This window comes from Procambarus clarkii, chromosome 21 (genome assembly GCF_040958095.1).
Source record: "Procambarus clarkii isolate CNS0578487 chromosome 21, FALCON_Pclarkii_2.0, whole genome shotgun sequence".
Taxonomy (NCBI): Eukaryota; Metazoa; Arthropoda; class Malacostraca; order Decapoda; family Cambaridae; genus Procambarus; species Procambarus clarkii.
In genome coordinates, this window is record NC_091170.1 from 20,579,749 (window position 1) to 20,601,305 (window position 21,557).

The following is a 21,557-nucleotide window of genomic DNA, read 5'->3' on the forward strand; positions in this document are numbered from 1 at the left end:
GTATCACACAACACCCAATACCCCTTGGTCCCGTCACATGGGATATTCTCCAAACCTTGCTCCAGCAGTACGTCACGCTCATCATGTGTTAGTTTCCGGATCCCACCCCGAGGGAGTAGTTCAGTCATACACGCCCCGTAAAGACTATTAAAGTCTAAGTAGATGATGTAGCTACTATCTTCCCCTAGATCTAAGCCTGTGTGCCTGTTCTCCACATTCGTGTACTGTCTCGTCACACTGGTGAACCCACCTCGGAGATTCCGACGAAGTAAATCATATAACAATGGGTCTGACACAACATCAAGTTGAACTTTCGATTTAAGCAAGAACGCATCCCAAGCAAATGAGGGTAAAGAAATGTAGTGTGAAATGTCTAATTTGTAGAGAGCAAGCATGGTATCTCGCCAGACTGTGAACACATCGGCTAGCAATCCTGTGTCCACTTTGAGGTAAAGGAGTAGATACTCCCCTATGTTGCGACATTTAGCCAAATCAAAAATTTCTAAGGCTTGTTTATAATCTGTTTCTGACAACTCTTCATCTTTTAGTGTATTGTAAAACTTATCACGAGAAGGGAGTTGTGGTTCATCTAACACAGACATAGAGGATAAATAATCATAGCAGAATGATTGTTTACCCGTGAGCAGTTTTGGGATGGCCGCTTTATTTACCCCTTTTAACATAGCCAAAGTGAATGTGGTAGGTTTCCCACTATCAATATGATCCTTGGCTATTCTTCCTAGCGAGCCGTTGAGAAGGGCTAAACTATCCAAAAATCTTAAGTTGTTCACATCGACTTTCATAAATTTAAATCCATCCTTGGCTAATATATCTCTCATCTCGTTTAGGATTACTCCTAAATCATAGGAAGCGTTGTGTGAAAAAGTGTATAGGAACTTGTATGAATTTACACACTGCAAATTACATCTATCACAGTACGCTGCTTGATAATTGTGGAATCTTACTGTGTGGTCGTGATGACGGACTTTGATTACATCTTCTCCGTTAAAAGGTACATCACAGAGTTCACAGGTTGTTTTTGTCTCAAATAGTGCCTGCTGTTGCTGAGACATGTGAAGTTCATAGGATGCTAACCCCTTCTTGATTCGTGCCCATGACGCTTCTAGCGTGGTTACAAAGTGATTGACCGCATCTTTACCCAAATAAGTATCTTTCTCAACAATATTCTTCTGTCTGTCAATGATGATGTACGCATACGCCACTGCATTGTGACGTGTTTCTATCATTCCCTTAGGGTTCGAGCGGTCTAGCATGCACTCAAAGTCATAAAAGCACATGTGACTAGGACCATAACCCCGTCCATAGTTACGGAAAGTAATCTTCCTCTCTGGTGGGTAGAATTTGAGAGTCTGATGTACTTTGCATGTACTTTCATGACTCTGCATGCTATCTGCTGGGAGTGATATCAAACAACAGTGACAGAAGCTGTGATGACTTGGGATTAGATCTCCATGACCTCGCATATTACGTACATATTGGTTAAAATCCTTAATTAATACTAAATGTTGAGCTTCCAACATCAGCAATGGTATGACGTCTGTATATCCTCCTCTTCCCTTCCTAGCTAGTGTAATGTAGTGTCGCTGTTGTCGTCTAGCATTTTCATCTCTTTCTAGTGAATAGATGAATATACTGACTTTATTCATTTTCTCTACCTTGTGAATATCCTCGAATGTTACTGCAGAATTGACATCAGCTGGCCATTTCATGTGTCTGAGACACCAACTAGCATTCACAGATCTAGCGCGAATATTATCTAGATGCATTCCCTTAGCTAAACATTTATAAGCTGCAACACACTGCATAAGGCAAATATCAGCCTCTCCCTCTGGATTGAAAACCAACTGCTTTCCACGCAAGCCTTCAGGATAGTCTACATGCGAGCCTAATCTTATCGGATGTTCTATCTGACCACAGTTAATGTAAAACCCGGTGAGCCGCTCAACCAAGACATTGGACCCTTCCTTCGCTTCTAGATACTGGGATATTTTCTCTGTCAATTCATCAGCCCAAAAATCAATAAGAGTTTCTACTTCCTCTAGAGTAATTCTCTGCCCCTCACCTCGTATGGGAAAGCCGTCGTTATTTATAGGATCCAATAGATTATCCTCCCCGTCTTGTTGTACATTTAAATTTCTCACAATTAGAGTGACGTCTGGGTAAATTAGGAGGAATGGGTGTCGTGGAGAGAAGAGGGCGCGTATCTCATTAATGAAAAAATCCCTATATGTTCTCAGATAGAGTCCTGGTGAGGTGTTAACATGTTCTGGTATGGAGAATGAAAGCCGGACATAACTGCCGTTATAGTTATCAATTCGATCCAGCAGCTGGGGTTGAATTTCTAGCGCAGGTGGAGGAGAGGGGGAAAGAGGTGGAGGGGGTGATGGGATAGGGCTGGGAGGGGTGGGGGGTGGTGATAGCCCTCCCCCTCCGAGATGAATGGGTGAGACCGCTGGCTCAGCTACTACGCCAGACGGTGGTAACAAGTCAGAATTGACAGACGCTGGTGGGTCAAGGTCACGGTCTGCTGAGCTGTCGTCTGAGTCACTGTCTGAGATGAAAATGGTACGATTCTCACCACTGCTGCTGCTGCTGCTGCTGCTGCTGCTGCTGTCATAGCTGTCGCTGTTTGATTGGGGTATGGGGCTGAGGGAGGAACGGGGGGTTGAGTGGGCGGGTGAACGAGTCCTCCTCCCCTCCCTGTGAGAGCCGGAAGTGGCTACTGTCCGCCCTGCTGTGACACTCTCACTGCCACTGCTGCTGCTGCAGCTGTCGCTGGATGCCAAATCTATGCACAGCGGTGTGTCGTCTGTAAAAAAAGAAAACATATTATCTCTAGAAAGAATGAAGCATATATATATATATATATATATATATATATATATATATATATATATATATATATATATATATATATATATATATATATATATATATATATATATATATATATATATATCTAGAAAGAATGAAAGCGTATATATTATGAGGTATGGGAACAGACTAGTGTGGATTAATATGTTTAGGAAATAGACTGAAATCAGACAGTAATAATAACTTACTTATGTCCTGGTGAAGGGGTTGAGCAGGTGAGTGGGTATGAATTCGTAACATCGTGTTAACCGGGGGCGATACGGTCTCGTAGCCCTCCATCTGTCGGGGTGGGTGACCTTGATGAAGGGGCTGTGACCCCCGGCGAGTGAGATGAGCACTCCTTAGCTCAGTGTGTGAGGAATGGGGTATAGGCTCGATGACGTCGATCTGTTCCCTCCGTCGATTGAGGTAGGGATTATAACCTGAAATGGAACAAATGATATTCAGCATGGGTGAATGGGGAAAAAATATGTTTATTATTATGCATGTGTGTTCGCTTGCAAGTGGATGAAATACAGATACGAGAAGTGTATTTTATATGCTACCTACGTTTATGTGAAGTTTCATTCCGACGATGACCTCCTCGCGGGGCGGGTGAGCAATAAGGACACTTCACGGTTTTGTAAACTGAAATTGGAAAGAACATATTTAACTGTGTGGAATGTAACAGCTCGAATGAGAAAATATTCTCACACTATAGTAGTTTACACGCGATATTTCACCTGTGGATGACATAAAATGAACTGTGGAATATTAAATAAGAATAACACTCACGGTTATCACAGAAAATCTGCTGACATCGCTTGCATTTGATGTCGTAATGTCCTAGGGGCGGTTTTTCACAGCTTGTGCATTGCAGTCGACACACTTGATTCGGTGATGGAATATAAAACACTCCGCATTTCATGCAGGCTGTAGAGCTTCGCCTTTCCATGACATGGAGCTGTATGACGCGTGTGTATCGGATGAAGTCTCGCAGGGAACTGGCGGGGCGTTTGTGTGTGAGGGGAGTGAAACGACCTGGGTCAAATGAGAAGTGATTGATGGGTGACAGGTGAGGGTCTGTCTGTCGGCAGGAGTAAGTACCTCGCGCCTCCTTACCGGAATCCACAGTGTATGGGAAGTCGTCGTGGGACGAACATCTCCACTCTTCTAAAGACAACGAAAACCTTTTAGACAAATGGTCCCCCAGTTCCGCTGGAGAGTGCTCTCTCACCCCTCAACACTTGCGATTTCCTGTAGGGGAGTCAATGGGTTTGTCTAACCACATAATGCCCCAGAGCACTCTCTCCAGACGAAGGGGAAACTCCATCCAGCTCCCATCCCAAAACAACATAACAGACCGTGCTGCCTTCTCCTCTCATCTACACACTAACTCACGATCAACTCTTTTACTCCTTCCTACATATTCCTTCTATTTTCTCACTCTATCACTTACTCTACCACTTACTCTCATCTTTCCTGAGCACTTACCTTAACCCCCGAGGACTGGAGCGACGCGCTCCAATTACCTCCGACACGCGCCATAACTTCCGGGAAATTCCCATAACCCGCGAGGACTAGACACCCGCGCGCCACCTGTCAGCTGCCCAACATGACCTCCCCTCTTTCCTGTCCACATACCCAAACACGCCAAAACTTCCGGGAAATTCCCCCAAAAGCCTGTGTGACTAGACACCCGCGCGCCACCTGTCAGGTGAGAGCGTCCGAAACGCGCCAAAACTTCCAGGAAATTCCCCCAAAACCCCATGTGACGACGACGCGCGCGGCACCTGTCGGGTGGCACTCAAGAGTGCCACCTGGGACAGCTGGTGCGCGCGGTCGTAGTCACATATTTCACTACTGATGTGTTCCGTTAATTTTCAGCCACTTTCTCTGCTTACTATTTTCTCCCTTAGTATCTACTCCCATAGTATTTACTCCCATAGTATCTACTCCCATAGTATCTACTCCCATAGTATTTACTCCCATAGTATCTACTCCCATAGTATCTACTCCCATAGTATTTACTCCCATAGTATCTACTCCCATAGTATTTACTCCCATAGTATTTACTCCCATAGTATCTACTCCCATAGTATTTACTCCCATAGTATTTACTCCCATAGTATCTACTCCCATAGTATCTACTCCCATAGTATTTACTCCCATAGTATCTACTCCCATAGTATTTACTCCCATAGTATTTACTCCCATAGTATCTACTCCCATAGTATTTACTCCCATAGTATTTACTCCCATAGTATCTACTCCCATAGTATCTACTCCCATAGTATCTACTCCCATAGTATCTACTCCCATAGTATCTACTCCCATAGTATTTACTCACATAGTATCTACTCACTATAGTATCTACTCCCATAGTATCTACTCCCATAGTATCTCCTCTCTTTCTGGCGCTTTCTCCTGATAATTACCTCACCAACCTTGATCAATTGGTAAAGTTTTTAGTCGCAGTATAAATGCAGTACCTAACCTATCTTAGGCCTATAGCATATAGCACATATATATGTGTTATATTAGGCCTAGGAATGTTTAAGTTTGGGTTTTAAGCTTTACTTTTTCCTGACCATTTAAACTTAAAAGTACACAAAAGTGGACTTTTCGGTGGTCCATCGCGACCTATTGGTACTTTTGACCAAATAATTAACATAAATACAATCGTATCAGGAAGTTGGGTTGTATTTCACTACACCTGCGTGGCGAGAGATATATTGTATTCAATAGTTGTATGATGTATTTACTACATTTCAGAACAGAAGCTTGACGATAAAAATACATTGTACATTAATACAACTGTGATAAGCGATGAAATGCATTTGAATTCAGTTAACTGAAATATCACAACGGGATTTCCTGATACACTAGTTACAGAAAATGGCAGGGACGTTGATGAATGATTGCAGCCGGTACACTGATGACTGTAACTGGCAGAGTGAAGACTGATTATAACAAACAGAATGATGACTGTAATAGGAAGAATGATGACTGTAATAGTAAGAATGATGACTGTAATGGGAAGAATGTTGACTGTAATAGTAAGAATGATGACTATAATAGGAAGAATGATGACTGTAATAGTAAGAATGATGACTATAATAGGAAGAATGATAACTGTAATAGTAAGAATGATGACTATAATAGGAAAAATGATGACTGTAATAGGAAGAATGATGACTGTAATGGGAAGAATGATGTCTGTAATAGGAAGAAAGATGACTATAATAGTAAGAATGGTGACTGTAATAGGAAGAAAGATGACTGTAATAGGAAGAATGATGACTGTAATAGTAAGAATGATGACTATAATAGGAAGAATGATGACTGTAATAGTAAGAATGATGGCTGTAATGGGAAGAAAGATGACTGTAATAGTAAGAATGATGACTGTAATAGGAAGAATGATGACTGTAACAATAAGAATGATAACGAGCTGTAATAGTAAGAATGATGACTGTAATAGTAAGAATGATGACTGTAATAGTAAGAATGATGACTGTAATAGTAAGAATGATGACTGTAATAGTAAGAATGATGACTGTAATAGTAAGAATGATGACTGTAATAGTAAGAATGATGACTGTAATAGTAAGAATGATGCCTGTAACAATAAGAATGATGACGAGCTGTAATAGTAAGAATGATGCCTGTAACAATAAGAATGATGACGAGCTGTAATAGTAAGAATGATGATGGGCTGTAATAGGCAAGTTGCTGACTATTAGTAACTGCCTTTCCAGATAATACAACTTTGAAATTAAATTTAACAGTTTACGTAGAGTTCCGAGGTAACTTACGCATCGTTATCGACGTAGATCTGCGAGGTGACTTACGTGTCGTCGTCGGCCTTAAAGAACCAATCGTATTGAGACAAGTAGTTGTTGTAGACGTAGGTGAAGGCTGCCCGTGTCTTGCTCCACAACTCGTGCCTCCCCTCACCAACACCAAGGTCGATAGTCCCAAGCTGAGTGTCTGCGGATACGACCTTCTTCAACACCCTCATAATTACCACCTTCTCGGTAGAAGATGTCAAGAAGGCACAAAGCTGTGAAGGAGGGTCAAGAAGGCGACCCTCAATAGAGGCAGGACAACTGGCATTACAGTAGGAGAACATGAGGAAAAAAAGAGGGAAAATTAAAATTAAACTTTGATAATAAGATGATGAAGAAGCATTAATAAAAGAAGGAGAAGGAGGAGGAGAAGACAAAATGAGGTGAAGGCTGCCCTTGACTACTAATTTACGGTAATTAAACAAGCCATAATAAGAGAAGCTGCAGATCTGAGGAAAAGTTTTCTGTCCTCAGGTCTTTGGTCTGTGTGTTAAGGGCTCTATTTTGGTCTTGTTATTACAAGGAAACAATTAATAAACACAACACTGCAGGCAGATGTATTTGGCCTCTGTTACAGGTGCTCATGACTGGTCACGACCAGTCTGGCCTCTGCTACAGGAGCTCATGGCTGGTCACGACCTGTCTGACCTCTGTTACAAGTGCTCATGGCTGGTCACGACCTGTCTGACCTCTGTTACAAGTGCTCATGACTGGTCACGACCTGTCTGACCTCTGTTACAAGTGCTCATGGCTGGTCACGACCTGTCTGACCTCTGTTACAAGTGCTCATGACTGGTCACGACTAGTCTGACCTCTGTTACAAGTGCTCATGACTGGTCACGACCAGTCTGACCTCTGCTACAGGTGCTCATGGCTGGTCACGACCTGTCTGACCTCTGTTACAAGTGCTCATGACTGGTCACGACTAGTCTGACCTCTGTTACAAGTGCTCATGACTGGTCACGACTAGTCTGACCTCTGCTACAGGTGCTCATGACTGGTCACGACCAGTCTGACCTCTGCTACAGGTGCTCATGGCTGGTCACGACCTGTCTGACCTCTGTTACAAGTGCTCATGACTGGTCACGACTAGTCTGACCTCTGCTACAGGTGTTCATGGCTAGTCACGACCATGCAAAGAATGACCAGAGATCATTTTGAAAAAGGGTTTGAATTATTCTGAAGATGGCTGCTAACAAGTCTAAGGATGACAACTGAACTTTCTTACAAGACCCTCTGAGAATTTAAAGAACATCGGAACATAACTTTAAGTACAAAAGGTCTACTAACCCATACGACCCAATTTATACCCATAATGTTCATTCATATAAATGTCTAACCTAAGCTTGAAACATTCTAGCGACCCCACATCAAGTTATGTTTCTTGGAAATCTGTTCCATAAATTAACTTTATTTCAAAACTCAGGCCTATTGAAGAGTTTCACTGAATATTCAAAGGAGTTTCACTGACCATTTATGGCGCTGATGAAGATTAGTTTGTCACAGCGGGCGCCCCAGGTGTCCTTGATGCTAACTGTAGTGTTGTGGTGCGTCTCCGGTCGAGTCAACACCAGACACAACACTCGCACCTTCTGCGTCTCCTGCAGCGCCTTCACTGTACACACAAACAACAGAACTAAGTAACCTGCAAAAGGCTTATTAGCCTATGCAAGGCATCTTCTATTTCCACCCAACCTCTCCCACTTATGTTCTTTATAATCAAGGCCGAAAACGGTCCACTTCTGCAGTCTTATATCCGAGTCATGGTTTACAGAAGACCAGTGCTGGGACCCCTGCTGCTCCTAGTATTCACAGGTTATATGTTCTAGTGTGTTGTTTGCTAATTATGCCAAGTTGATGAGGAAACTGGCAAGGAATGTCATGTGTAAATGTCATACAATCATTTGTTATAACAACAAACTGGAGGACTTAGATGAGAAGTGTCAGTATAAACTATAAAAATCTTAGGGGTGAAATCAGGAAAAGCTGAGCCAAGAACATTAATGAACGACAGTGTTAGAAGAAACTAGATGAGCTCAACCCTAAAATGTGTCACATGTTTACCCAAGAAGTCCAACTTAACGTGGTAGTATGACAAATATCGCTGATCATTTCCTTCTATTTAGCACACACCCAATATATGAAAGAATATATAACGTACGTAAATAACATTACTTAAACTTAAACCATCAGATAAGTATTTGATTTTTTTTTTCAAACTCTATAAATCCCTCACTTTAATTATATAAATATATTGCTAAGTTTCTTACATTTGTTGTTGACGGCTGTTGTTGTCTGTACTGACCCTCTGACACAACAAGTACCTCTGTTGCTTTAATATTAACACAATCTTCAACAATCATTAGGATTGTTGAGGCTCGAGACTCCCACCACCCAGGTATGTTTACCTGGGTGGTGGCTGTGGTCGTGGGTACTGAGAGGGGGAGACGTAAGGGGAGTTTACCTGGGTGGTGGCTGTGGTCGTGGGTACTGAGAGGGGAGACGTAAGGGGAGTTTACCTGGGTGGTGGCTGTGGTCGTGGGTACTGAGAGGGGAGACGTAAGGGGAGTTTACCTGGGTGGTGGCTGTGGTCGTGGGTACTGAGAGCAGAGGCCGGGGTGACCTCTCCGGCCAAGTCATCAAGGAGCAACGGCTCTCTGGAACTGAAAAGGGAATGAGAGGTCAGTCTCCAAGATGCATTAAGAATGGAAGAAGAGATGTGAAGTAAGAGAAAAACAGAGCGAAAAAGAAGAGCAGAGGAAGAAAAACGACAAAGATGACATAAGAAAAGTGAGAAGTAAAATATAAATATTTTGAATTAATTAATAATAACTGAGATTGCAGGTTGCTATTGATATTTCTTGAGAGTTTACGTTTATCTGAAAACGTCTTTACCCGGCATCCTGTTCTTTATGTCCACGATCATATTTTCAAAATAATGTATATTTAAGGAATCTAAACTTATCTGGTCTGAATACATCGTACTGTGTTATATTTATATATATTTTGAGATAATATATTTACCTTGCTATAATTATATGTTTTGTTATACGTTTTCATCCCCCTCTTATTCTCTGGTTCTCCTGATATATTACTCCTTTCTAGTGGCCGCGATTCATTTTGTTATCCTTCATTGCAGACTTTTATGGGGCCTGACGTCTTTTCTATCGTATAGTGACCAAAACTGAACAGCATAATCTAAACGAGGCTAACACGGGCGAGATGAATCCGGAGAATGATATAAAATGTCCTGGTTTGGTGCTAGGCTTTATGGCTCTTAGCTGCACGAGGATTATTAGGACAACCACAAAAGCTTACTAACCAACCAAGTAAGTATACTTTAGTATTGATCTTAGCTCATGGCTAAAGTAAACCCACATTATGTATATACCAAGAGAGCGGAGTTTACCTCTCCTCTAGGCGAGAGGCTTTAATTCATAAACATACAGATAAGAATCATACTTCCCTTCGTGAGAATGTTGAAAAAAAAAATTTGTGTGTTTGGGGTTTTAAGAGCCTTGCTAATAATGACTCCTGCGATTTTTGGATCATTCTAATTTGTCCATTGAATACCATATAGTCTTCTACGCACAGCTTGTGTACACAAGTTCTGGGTCACGCTGATACACATTGTTGAGCCTGGCCAGTATCTGGATGGGGGACACTGATAAAGCTCATCACAACTAAAATAGATATATTTAATGAAACAATAATTGTAGATGGATTCTAAATTTGTGGCTTCTCTAACATAGTTTATGCATCTATTTATTGTAAAGATATGATAAAGCCATAAGGCAAGGTTATAGGATCCCCTTTAAAATTAATATTGCACAAGATGTATGTTGGTTACTACCTGGTGACGAAGAGCATGGTGAGGGTGAGGAGCGCTCCGGCAGCCATGGAGACAGTCATGACCAGAACAGTCTTTACTGGTGACTCTGTGGGAGGAGGAATATTGTGAGGGTTCCATACCGGGAGTTATGAGGAGATCAGCCCCGTCTGGTACCTGTGGGAGGAGGAATATTGTGAGGGTTCCATACAGGGAGTTATGAGGAGATCAGCTCCGTCTGGTACCTGTGGGAGGAGGAATATTGTGAGGGTTCCATACAGGGAGTTATGAGGAGATCAGCTCCGTCTGGTACCTGTGGGAGGAGGAATATTGTGAGGGTTCCATACAGTGAGTTATGAGGAGACCAGCCCCGTCTGGTACCTGTGGGAGGAGGAATATTGTGAGGGTTCCATACAGGGAGTTATGAGGAGATCAGCTCCGTCTGGTACCTGTGGGAGGAGGAATATTGTGAGGGTTCCATACAGGGAGTTATGAGGAGATCAGCTCCGTCTGGTACTTGTGGGAGGAGGAATATTGTGAGGGTTCCATACCGGGAGTTATGAGGAGATCAGCCCCGTCTGGTACCTGTGGGGGGAGGAATATTGTGAGGGTTCCATACAGGGAGTTATGAGGAGATCAGCTCCGTCTGGTACCTGTGGGAGGAGGAATATTGTGAGGGTTCCATACAGGGAGTTATGAGGAGATCAGCTCCGTCTGGTACCTGTGGGAGGAGGAATATTGTGAGGGTTCCATACCGGGAGTTATGAGGAGATCAGCCCGTCTGGTACCTGTGGGGGGAGGAATATTGTGAGGGTTCCATACCGGGAGTTATGAGGAGATCAGCCCGTCTGGTACCTGTGGGGGGAGGAATATTGTGAGGGTTCCATACAGGCTGAGTGACAGAGAGTGTACAGGTCATGAACTCACACTCAACTAAGTCCTCTTCGTAATATTTGGCTCACGACACACACATGTAGCAACATTTAATGTTTGGTCGCAAGAGAAAATCCCGACTCCCAGGATAGTATAGATGACGAAATATTTTGATAAGAACATCCCTATGCAAATACGAACACGTGGGTTGAAATTTATTGTGACGGAATATATTATCATGTGAGTGGAAATTCCCTAAATGAAGGAGGTATCGAAATTCGGATCACTGTTAACTAGATCCGAGTTCGATTCACAAGCTGGAGGAGGCTGGTGATCACTTTTTTTTATCCTTTATGGCTTGGTACACATATCAGTATATTGGTATACTCGGGAGCTAGGTGACTGTTGTGGGTTGCACCCTGGGGATGATAGTTAGTAATCATCTGCAAGGGGACCTCGATAATCGTGCCGGACCTCCTGTCCCTAAGATTGGTAGGCCTAGATGTGGCATATATCGGGAATCCGGCCAGGAAAGTTATATTATATATATATATATATATATATATATATATATATTTATATATATATATATATATATATATATATATATATATATATATATATATATATATATATATATATATATATATATATATATATATATATATATTGTACCCAGTAGCCAAAACGCAATATTAGGCCTACTATGCAAGGCCCGATTTGCCTAACAAGCCAAGTTTCCCTGAATTTATATAATTTTCTAATTTTTTTCTTATAAAATGATAAAGTAATCCATTTCACTATGTATGAGTTAATTTTGTTTAATTTGAGTTAAAACTAACGTAGATATATGACCGAACCTAACCTATCTTAACCTAACCTAAACTAACTTTACTAAGTCAATAATTTATGTTCCTAATATAATATAATAATAATATTTCAAATGAACCAAGTGGAAACGATTTTTTGAAAATAAAGAAAATCACTCGGCCTATTAGGCAAATCGAGCCTCGCATAGTAGGCCGAGAAGTGCGTTCTGGCTACTACTACTAGGTACGACATATATATATATATATATATATATATATATATATATATATATATATATATATATATATATATATATATATATATATATATATATATATATATATATATATATATATATATATATATATATATATATATATATATATATATATAAGTGACCAAATGTAAGACTGTCACCAAATCTACCAATCCGAAGTGTCTTTCAACCCATTCATTTATATACAGACCAATCAATTATCTCACCTGCTTATCCATTCATAATCCGACTTCTCTCTTCGTTCAGTTATTTTTCAACGTATTCGTCATCCCACTTATCCAACTGCTGATAAATTTACGCTTCCATCTATCCATCAATCAGCCATTCATTTATCAATTCACACATTTATAACTCTATCCATCCAACAAGGGAAATATTATTAAGGTATTAAATATATCTACACATAATATAATACGAAACAATGGATATAAATTGGACGAGTTTAGATTTAGGAAAGACCTGGGTAAATACTGGTTTGGTAACAGGGTTATGGATTTGTAGAACAAATTACTGGGTAACATAATAAACGCAGGGTCCCTTGACTGCTTCAAGCGTAGGTTATATATATATATATATATATATATATATATATATATATATATATATATATATATATATATATATATATATATATATATATATATATATATATATATATATATATATATATATATGCGCGAGTTTGAGTGGATATAAATAGGAGCTGCCACGTATGGGCCAATAGGCATTCTGCAGTTTCCATGATTTGTATGTTGTTATGTTCCACTTACCCATATTTTCATTCATCCTCACTTCTATTCAACTTCCTTTTCCCATCAACCAATCCCCTATTCCACCCAAGCATCCATCTATCAGTTCTTCCATCCATTCAATCAGGCATATCCTTCTTTACCTCCAACCGGTCACCCATTTCGTCCAATGTCCATCTAACCACCCAACAACTCTTTCCTCGGCCCATATAACTCCCCTATCCTACCTCATGCATGTCCCTCACCTCTCGCCATGTCCCCAAGGTCATTAGGCTGCCTCCTCGACCCCTCCTTGTGGCCGAAATAGCGTCTTGAATCCGAGGTCAAGAAGTCAACAACTGGTAAACAAAGAACATCTAACACCTGTTCCTACACTCACACTGTTCGGTGGTTCTCCTCACCAGCACCTCACAGCTCTCCCTCCACCCGCCACGTAAGCTCCAGGGAATATTTACTCACACTTTTCCTCCAGCTTCCAGTCAGCGTCTGGGGGAAGGAACATTTGTGCTTACTACTATGTGCTGACTTTTATAAGGACTTTTATGGCTTTATGTTTAGCATAAATGTTACATAAGTATTATCTATATATTTTTTAATTGATGAAGTGATATGTAATGATTATGATAATTGCTAATTTTTTCAATTGATAATCTTTTAATTATCAATTAACATTTTTAAAATTCGTGACTTTTAAGTGATGATTATGATAAGTGATAATTTTATTTGATAATTTTTGCAATTGATGTAAACTCAGGTATACTCAGGAAGAGGTATAATATAAATAAGCAACACAATAACAAGTGTACAGATGTAAACAATTATTTACAATGTTTACATTGTAAACAATTTACATTGTTTACGTTCCTGCCCAAAACGCTATACATGTTCGTGGCTTTGGAAGAATGTATCGCTCAGGCCCCATTGTTATGTACTCTCACAACTCAATGTACCATCTTGAATATAAATAAATAAAATAAAACAATATACGTAAGTTTACCATAACATTTTCATTTTCTGTAGCAATGCTCTCATAAAGTATGTTTATTGAATACTTTCACGTATACACTGCAATTGAACAATCTATTCAGTTTCACATCGTTATAAGGATTGGAAGCCTGTTTGACTTATCAAGGCCTCACTACATCCCTTCCCCAGGATGCAAGCCACAACAGATGTCTACATGTCCCAATATCTAGGCAACTGTTGAGTTGTCAACAAGTTGGGACACCAGAAGCTCATGCGAAGAGGAAAAACATCAGCAGCATATGGAAAGTTTGCAAATGTAAGAACATCATTTAGGAACATAAACAAGGATCGGCTTTTAAGTCCATAAACACACTGCCTATGTGAGTCATTACTGGAGTCTGCAGCCTCACTGTGGAACCCACACTTTGTGACGCGTAAACACAAACTTTTTTTTTTTTTGAGATATATACAAGAATTGTTACATTCTTGTACAGCCACTAGTACGCGTAGCGTTTCGGGCAAGTCCCTGGAATACGATCCCCACCGCGGAGAATAGTTTTTACAACCAAGTACCGATTTTACTGTTGATTTAAATAGAGGCTACAGTTAAGGATTTGCGCCCAGTAAATCCTCACCGGCCAGGATACGAACCAATGACAAAGCGCTCGCGGAACGCCAGGCGAGTGCCTTACCACTACACCACGGAGACTGAACTTCTGAGCTTCTGAACTTGAGAAAGTTCAGAAGTTTGCAACTAGATTAGTATCTGCTGCAGGTACTAATCGACCTTGCTTGCTTGCTCTCAACTTGTCCTTATAGCTGAGGCTTCTCAATGCAGGTAACTTGCATTGAGAAGCCTCAGCCATAAGTATAGATTGAGAGCAAGCGTCACAGCCTCACAGGAGAGAAGAATCAGAGCGGTTATGGTAACTACGTAGAAGTGCTTGAGGGGAATAGATAAATTGGATAAAGGAAGTCTATTTAAATTAAAATTTAAATGCAATTGAGTCGACGAGATGTAAGGAAGGTCTTGTTCCCTGTACTGGTGGTCCGCCAGTTTAATGCATTGAAGGAAGAGGTTATTGAACCCAATTCCATTCACAACTTTAAAGATAAGACACTCCGCCTGGCGTTCCGCGAGCGCTTTGTCATGGGTTTATATCCTGGCCGGAGAGGATTTACTGGGCGCAAATCCTTACCAGTAGCCTCTGTTTAACTTAAATTAACAGTAAAATGAGTACTTGGTTGTAAAGAACGATTCTTCGCGTCGGGGATCGTATTCCAGGGACCTGCCCGAAATGCTACGCGTACTAGTGGCTGTACAAGAATGTAACAACTCTTGTATATATCTAAAAAAAAAAGATAAATATAATAAAAGCGTTAATATGGAGAGAGGCAATTAGCGAGCCAGGTATTAATGGGCGCGAGGCGGGGCATAAAGAGCTAGATCTCACTCCCCAATAGTCACTGATAGGTAAGCTCCTGGTTATCAATTTATTGCTAGGTGAACATGGGCAAGCGATGAAAGTAAATGTTGCCAACGTTATTGTCCTGCCGTGGGGAATGCATCCAGGACCCTTGGTTGTACCCGACGACGCAGAAAACTACCCTATCACTGTGTCACTAAATATGACTTACATAAATGATTCTACTACGAATGTTCTGGAGATTTCTTGTGTTCACTTGGAAGTAAGTTAAAAATTAACTCTCTAAAGTTCATTTTACAGCTTTAATGAGCCTGAAGAGTTTCACAGAGAAACATTAGAATCCTAAGAGACAAAGGTAATGTGAAAACATGAGGGAATATACAGCAATATTTATTACATGGAAATATTATATGAGTGAGCCGCTCGGTTGACTTGTCGAGGAAAACGGGGACTCTTGTCCTACAGTCTCATTGGTTGCCTGGGCCAGTTGTGTGATGAAAACTAGCAATTATCTCTTGTCTTGTAGATGGTTAGACCAACCGTGGAGTAAGTTGGCTTTTAACAATTAAATGATAGAGTGTTTGATTTGAATTGCTTGTGTTGCGTCTAATCTCCAACTGTCACTGTATCTCTTGACTGGTTTCCGGTCAGCATATCTCTGGTGATGGTCTGGTTGTGTATATAAATTGTGATGATATATTCTTTTTTTGTCGTACGTTGCCAGATGCTTTGAAAAAGATGTTGGCGTCTTGTCATTAAATAACAAATATTTGAGTTTATAGACTCCAGGCGGGCATGTAAAGATATTGCCAAACATTCTAATCTTTTAAGGTGTTCTGTCTGGTATTAGTCAAGTTAGCGCTTCATGAACAAGATTTTATTTGAAATCTTGTATAAATAATATATTTTATTTAAAGTATATTTACATAATAAATGATATTTATTTTATTTACTTCATGAGCAATTTGGTTTTAACCAAATTTTTCCACAACGGGTCAATCACTCTCATTCGGGAATTTTCCTGTTGAGTTGTTGATGTGAAGTGGAAGAAAATGGGGTGCAAAAAACGGAACTGATATATCAATACTCCGTTGGCAGAGCTCAATTAATTATAAATCAGTTGTGCAGCTGTGATCGGGCAAGCCCCCAGGCGACAGCTTCATCGTCGCAGTTACCTTCGTCACACTCAGACGTGCCCTGGTATTAGGCAGACTCAGACGTGCCCTGATACTAGGCAAGCTCAGACGTGCCCTGGTACTAGGCAGACTCAGACGTGCCCTGGTACTAGGCAGACTCAGACGTGCCCTGGTACTAGGCAGGCTCAGACGTGCCCTGGTACTAGGCAGACTCAGACGTGCCCTGGTACTAAGCAGACTCAGACGTGCCCTGGTACTAAGCAGACTCAGACGTGCCCTGGTACTAGGCAGACTTAGTGAAGTTGATCACGTGACGATGCTAAGGCAGGCTCGCATACTCACTCATTAAACTCTCACTCACCACATTCTCACTCTCCACGCTCTCACTCACTCACCATACTCACTCAACACTCAGTTTTTAAGGCCTACAGGTGTTCAATCAGCGCTCCGCTGTTCCTGCCGCGGTTGTAATCCCGCGCTCCTTCAGCAGCTGAAACGTGAAAGAATGAATCAGGAAACAGTACTGTATTTTGAAACCAACACAAGTGTTACCACAAGTGTTGCATATGGAAGACATTTTTGTTCAGTTCTCTTTTATTTCATGGCAAGTGTTTATGAGAGGTACCATAAGCGTGGTTATTTCATGGCAAGTGTTTATGAGAGGTACCATAAGCGTGGTTATTTCATCGCAAGTGTTTATGAGAGGTACCATAAGCGTGGAAAATTTCATTATGAACTTTGGTTTAATAAAACAATCTACTCCGTCAGTGTTAAATATATACCCAACCTAAGTCAAGGGAGAACTGTGGCCTAAATCTTTGCTAATGCAAACTGGAAAAATAACACACACAGTACCTCGTAGGGGCCTCGTAGCCTGGTGGATAGCGCGCAGGACTCGTAATTCTGTGGCGCGGGTTCGATTCCCGCACGAGGCAGAAACAAATGGGCAAAGTTTCTTTCACCCTGAATGCCCCTGTTACCTAGCAGTAAATAGGTACCTGGGAGTTAGTCAGATGTCACGGGCTGCTTCCTGGGGGTGGAGGCCTGGTCGAGGACCGGGCCGCGGGGACACTAAAGAAAAGCCCCGAAATCATCTCAAGATAACCTCAAGATAACTCAAGTACATCAATATTTAATAATAATAATAATAATAATAATAATAATAATAATAATAATAACAATAATAATAATAATAAAAATTCATTGTGTCGGGGGACAGGAAGCCAGAGTATATTCATGCACGTTAGGCTTTTATTGAGGTCCTCTCCCCCTACCACCTTATCACGGCTCCTACCGTGATGAGCGAAGGTCTCGTTTCATGCAGGCCAGCGTTCAATCCCCGACCGTCCAAGTGGTTGGGCACCATTCCTTCCCTCTGTTCCATCCCAAATTCTTATCCTGTTCCCTTCCAACTGCTATATAGTCGGGGAGTCGCGGGGAGCCGGTCGGCCGAGCGGACAGCTCGCTGGACTTGTGATCCTGTGGTCCTGGGTTCGATCCCAGGCGCCGGCGAGAAACAATGGGTAGAGTTTTTTTTCACCCTATGCCCCTGTTACCTAGCAGTAAATAGGTACCTGGGTGTTAGTCAGCTGTCACGGGCTGCTTCCTGGGGGTGGAGGCCTGGTCGAGGACCGGGCCGCGGGGACACTAAAAAGTCGCGAAATCATCTCAAGATAGTCATAATGGCTTGGCGTTTTCCCCTGATAGTTCCCTTCCTGTTGATTATCCAATCTTACAGATTGGAAAATCTGATCTTACTCTGCCACTGAATTTGCCAAGTCACAGGCGGTGGAATTATATATAGCGACTCATAGATATTGAACTCATAGATATTCACTATCAGGTTCCTGATATTGAACAGACTTAGTAAGGTAATTATCAAGATCAAGCGCTAAGCCAGTACGACTATGTCGCACCGGCGACAATTGTAGTAACGCCAAGAAAATGCTCTAGTTGCTAAATAAAATAATGTAGTTAAAATTAACTTGATTTCATGGCATTATTGTAACGGTAGAACTGTTAATATAAAAGACCATAAATCTAACATTTGTCGTTCACTAGAAGGGAGGATACGCCCTTTGTAAAAATATGGAGTGAGTTGGTAGTTGACCTGATAGGCTAGGAACGGTCATACCCCCCCCCCCCCCCCCCAAGGGATAAGAACTCAAGTGTGGGAAACAGGAGCGCCACATGGGCCCTGTGTCGAGTCATCAAACAAGGAGATTAATTCATGTATTAAATAATTAGTAGGAATTATCAATCGTGGTTAAGTACTTATGTTAAAATTAACGTCAATTGAGAATAAAGAATAAGCCTCATATGTTATCAAAGTAACATTTGACGTCAGTAAGAATATAGTATCTTGTTACTTGGAAAATATGTACCTACCAGCTTGCTTGTTAATTCATGTAAATTAGTGAAATGCAAGGGCTATTGAATATTGTAATTATCCTGGGTCAAGTATCTAGAGAGTTTCCCAATTGTTTTGGAATAATAAGTCGCCTTCAGTGATGAGTTCAGGATATTAGTTTGTAATCATCTTCGAAGATTAACTTGGCAACTAAGCTAAGGTCACAAGAGGTCAGTAGAGGATGGGATGAGTGCGGGTTGAGACATCCTGGGGGTCTACACCTCCTCTCCAGAGGCGAGGCTGAACAACTGGCCTGGGTGTGGTATTTAAGGTATATGATCTGTTTCTGATGTAATGGCAGTTGTAGACTCCACAATATTTTTGTACTCATTGCCTCTATTTTAGGAAGAATTTCAGTTAGATTATATTTAGTTTAGGAAGTGTTCAGTAGGGCGTGTTTCTTTTTTATTTTCATTGATAATCTTTGTTTAATAAATCTTGTTTAGTATTTATGGTGTTTAGTGGAATTTCCACCAAACGCTTATTTTACATTCTGTTGTTGGTCTCAAGACGGCGCCCTCTGCAAGGCAGCAAGCATTTATTTAATATCGCATATAGTCCCTTTGTACTTTGATTTAATCCACACTTAATGTAAATCTTATCCCTCCTTTTCGGATAACTGGGGATTCATTTTCGGGGTTTATGTCTAGTTGACGGTATCCTGCTTCACCGTCAATTGGGGGAATTACCCAGTGGGCGTTGTTGTTGTTGATTTAGGGGCGACGACGATCGGATGCGCCCCGGCGTACCCGTGATGGGTTAATCGTGAAGCCTGGAAAGGTGGAACGCCAAGACAAATCGCGAAACGAGTGACGCCAAACACATAAACTAATATGCCATACGGCAAATAAACGCACAGACGGGCTGATGATTGGGGAACCCCAAGAGTCCCCCAGGGTGACAAGCACCGGCCCCGTCCCACACAGAGAACACCAGGTAGCAAAACCAAAACTCGGCCCCAAACTAAAACGCAAAAAGTCATCCAGTGTTCCCCGGCAGAGCAAAAGCCGGCCGCTCACCACGACGGCCGCACACCAGGAGCCCACCAAGACCCGCCAGCCCCCGGCACCTCTCGGCCAAGCCGGCCCCCGAACACCGTCACCCCGCCGGGAGAACCAGCTAGAACACGCCAAAAAAAATCTATCAACAATCCCGTGACCCAGGGCGCCAGGCGTCGTACAACCGGACCGTTGAATAGGGATGCCAAACGGCAGTAGCAAAGCCAAAACGCGAAAACAATACGTGAACAGGAGGCTCCCAGGCGGAGGAGGTGTCCAGACGTCCGCTCGGCGTCAAGGTTGAACCAGGAGTCCCCTACCTAGTGGGTGGAAGTACAAGTGGTGGCGGCGTCTCAGAGGTTGCTGTGTGACTTCGAAAGGTACAGTATCCTGGGGCCGTGACATCTAAATGATCGACCGTTTTAGATCTCGAGGAGTTGAACTGAAGGTTACACCGCAGAACTCTGGTCTGTAGGATTACTTAATAACGACCAGCATTTAACCAGTAAGTGAGGTTAAAGGCTGGCCCCGTTACATTATGATATCTCATAGCATGATACTGATGACATCTTGACAAAAAACATCCTGCAGCAGACAAGTAGTAGAAATTAACATTGGTGATTCATTAGCGTTGGGGCGAAAACTTTTAGTGTTTAACGAATCGTAGTATGTTGTGAAGGGTAAGACTCACCTGAGGGGGGATGCTGTGGTGGTCCGGGGGTAGAGGCAGAGGGACGGGATGAGTGGTGGAGACGCCGTGGGGCCTCAGGTGGTACAACAGGTACTCCATCTCGTACATCTTGCGGGGGTCAATGTAGTGGAAGGCGATGGCGGAGTCTGAGCAGCACCTGAGGCCCTGAGGACGAAGGGTCACCAACGAAGGCATGAATCTTAGGAAAGCAGTGATCAAAGACCTCCATCCCCCACCAAGAAACTAATCACAAACAACCCTCATGCTCAGCTTGCTGCTAAATTAAGCACCATAAAACACATTCACAATATACAAACTGAAAACAACATTGCATAGACCATATACACTGACGGATCACTCAATACAGCTACAGGGAGGGCAGGAAGTGCTGTTATTGCTCATCATCGCGATGGCACCACAATTTAAAGTAATATAAGAATTAGTAACTGGGCGTCCACAATGCAAGCCGAGTTGGTAGCAATACTGGTAGCACTCGAAATTACTGATAACACTGAAGTAGACAGCTTAATTATTTCCGACTCCCTTTCCTCACTACTAACAATAAACAGTTTGCAATCAAGTAATAACGTGCTTGTCTCAGAAGCCAGACATAGATATCTAAGCATACTTAACAAGAGGGTAAATATAAAAATGTTGTGGATTCAT

The 21,557-nt window shown here is 41.8% G+C and overlaps 1 protein-coding gene across 1 annotated transcript; it reads left to right on the forward strand.

Moving 5' to 3' along the window:
• Positions 1-5,812: 5,812 nt before the first annotated feature.
• On the forward strand, positions 5,813-6,334 carry LOC138367133 (myb-like protein F). The gene has a single exon (XM_069328537.1). The coding sequence runs from the start codon at positions 5,813-5,815 to the stop codon at positions 6,332-6,334; it is 522 nt and encodes a 173-aa protein (XP_069184638.1).
• Positions 6,335-21,557: the final 15,223 nt, after the last annotated feature.